This window comes from Sphaeroforma arctica, assembly GCF_001186125.1.
Source record: "Sphaeroforma arctica JP610 unplaced genomic scaffold supercont1.363, whole genome shotgun sequence".
Taxonomy (NCBI): domain Eukaryota; class Ichthyosporea; order Ichthyophonida; genus Sphaeroforma; species Sphaeroforma arctica.
This window is the reverse complement of record NW_014040195.1, coordinates 2,846-3,836: the sequence shown is the minus strand read 5'-3', so window position 1 is coordinate 3,836 and position 991 is coordinate 2,846. Positions and strand designations below refer to the sequence as shown.

General features: G+C 43.5%; 1 protein-coding gene across 1 annotated transcript; it reads right to left on the bottom strand.

Annotated features, from left to right (window-relative positions):
* Nucleotides 1–62: 62 nt before the first annotated feature.
* SARC_05594 (hypothetical protein) lies at nucleotides 63–690 on the bottom strand. The gene has a single exon (XM_014300532.1). The coding sequence runs from the start codon at nucleotides 576–578 to the stop codon at nucleotides 99–101; it is 480 nt and encodes a 159-aa protein (XP_014156007.1). The 5' UTR covers nucleotides 579–690; the 3' UTR covers nucleotides 63–98.
* Nucleotides 691–991: the final 301 nt, after the last annotated feature.

Genomic DNA, 991 nt, shown 5'->3' with positions numbered 1-991 from the left:
TATTCATATGTTTGAATGTATATATACAATAGATACATATATATGAGATTATAATTATATATGCCTCTTAGTCCTCTTTATTCACCCACAACGATCACTTACGGATATCCACCACGGAGCAAAGACGAGCTTTCTCCATGTCCATAATATCGCCTATCCTGTCCACCTCCCCCTCTTGAAGTCGAGGTTGTATTGTGAACAGAACCATATGAACTTCCCGAGGTCATTTCTGCTATACTAGTTCCAGCAGGAGCGGTACTGGGTGCACTACTGCCCGATGCCCCTACGAGATTAGGTAAAGATGAGCGCGACCGGAATGGTACACGCACAGCCGTCGATAGGGATTGGTAGGTATTCACAACCTCTCGGCCCCTTCCCAGCTGAGTTGAAGATGCACTTCTGAGTGTGCTGATATTAATATTGGTATTGGTATTCGATTTAGAGTCTGCTACTAAGTCAACTCCGCTAATTTGATTGTGTTGACTGTTTTGATTAAGATCCGTTTCGTCTGCTGCTGGAGTGGTGGTAATACTGGGCGCCATGGGCCGGCCGGGAGACCGGCTCTTCTTGATGCCCATGGTAAGTATGTGTATACCTTTGTATCCAAAGCAGTCCGCGCTAGACTATTTAGAATAGCTAAGATGTATACCCACTCACAGCATGTACAATAACTCAAACGCTATGGTCCCCCTATGCTTGAACGTTGGTAAATACATGTGTATTAACTATCTCCTCTAAACCTCAGATTAAACCAGGAGACGACACCATACTCCATAGACCATAGTCCATAGTAGTATTTAGATGGCAGTCGGCAGATGCAACATCTTTACGGCCAAAGGGTATATGATTGGCTGTATATTAAAACTAGTTCTTGCCCGCCTCTCTCTGGGTCATGGATGTTTACTTATAATTTTTAATACCATATTTACTGTTTAGTTTTTTAGTGTAATACGTCGGTTCGACTTCCATACTCCGATCTGCGATGCTGCGT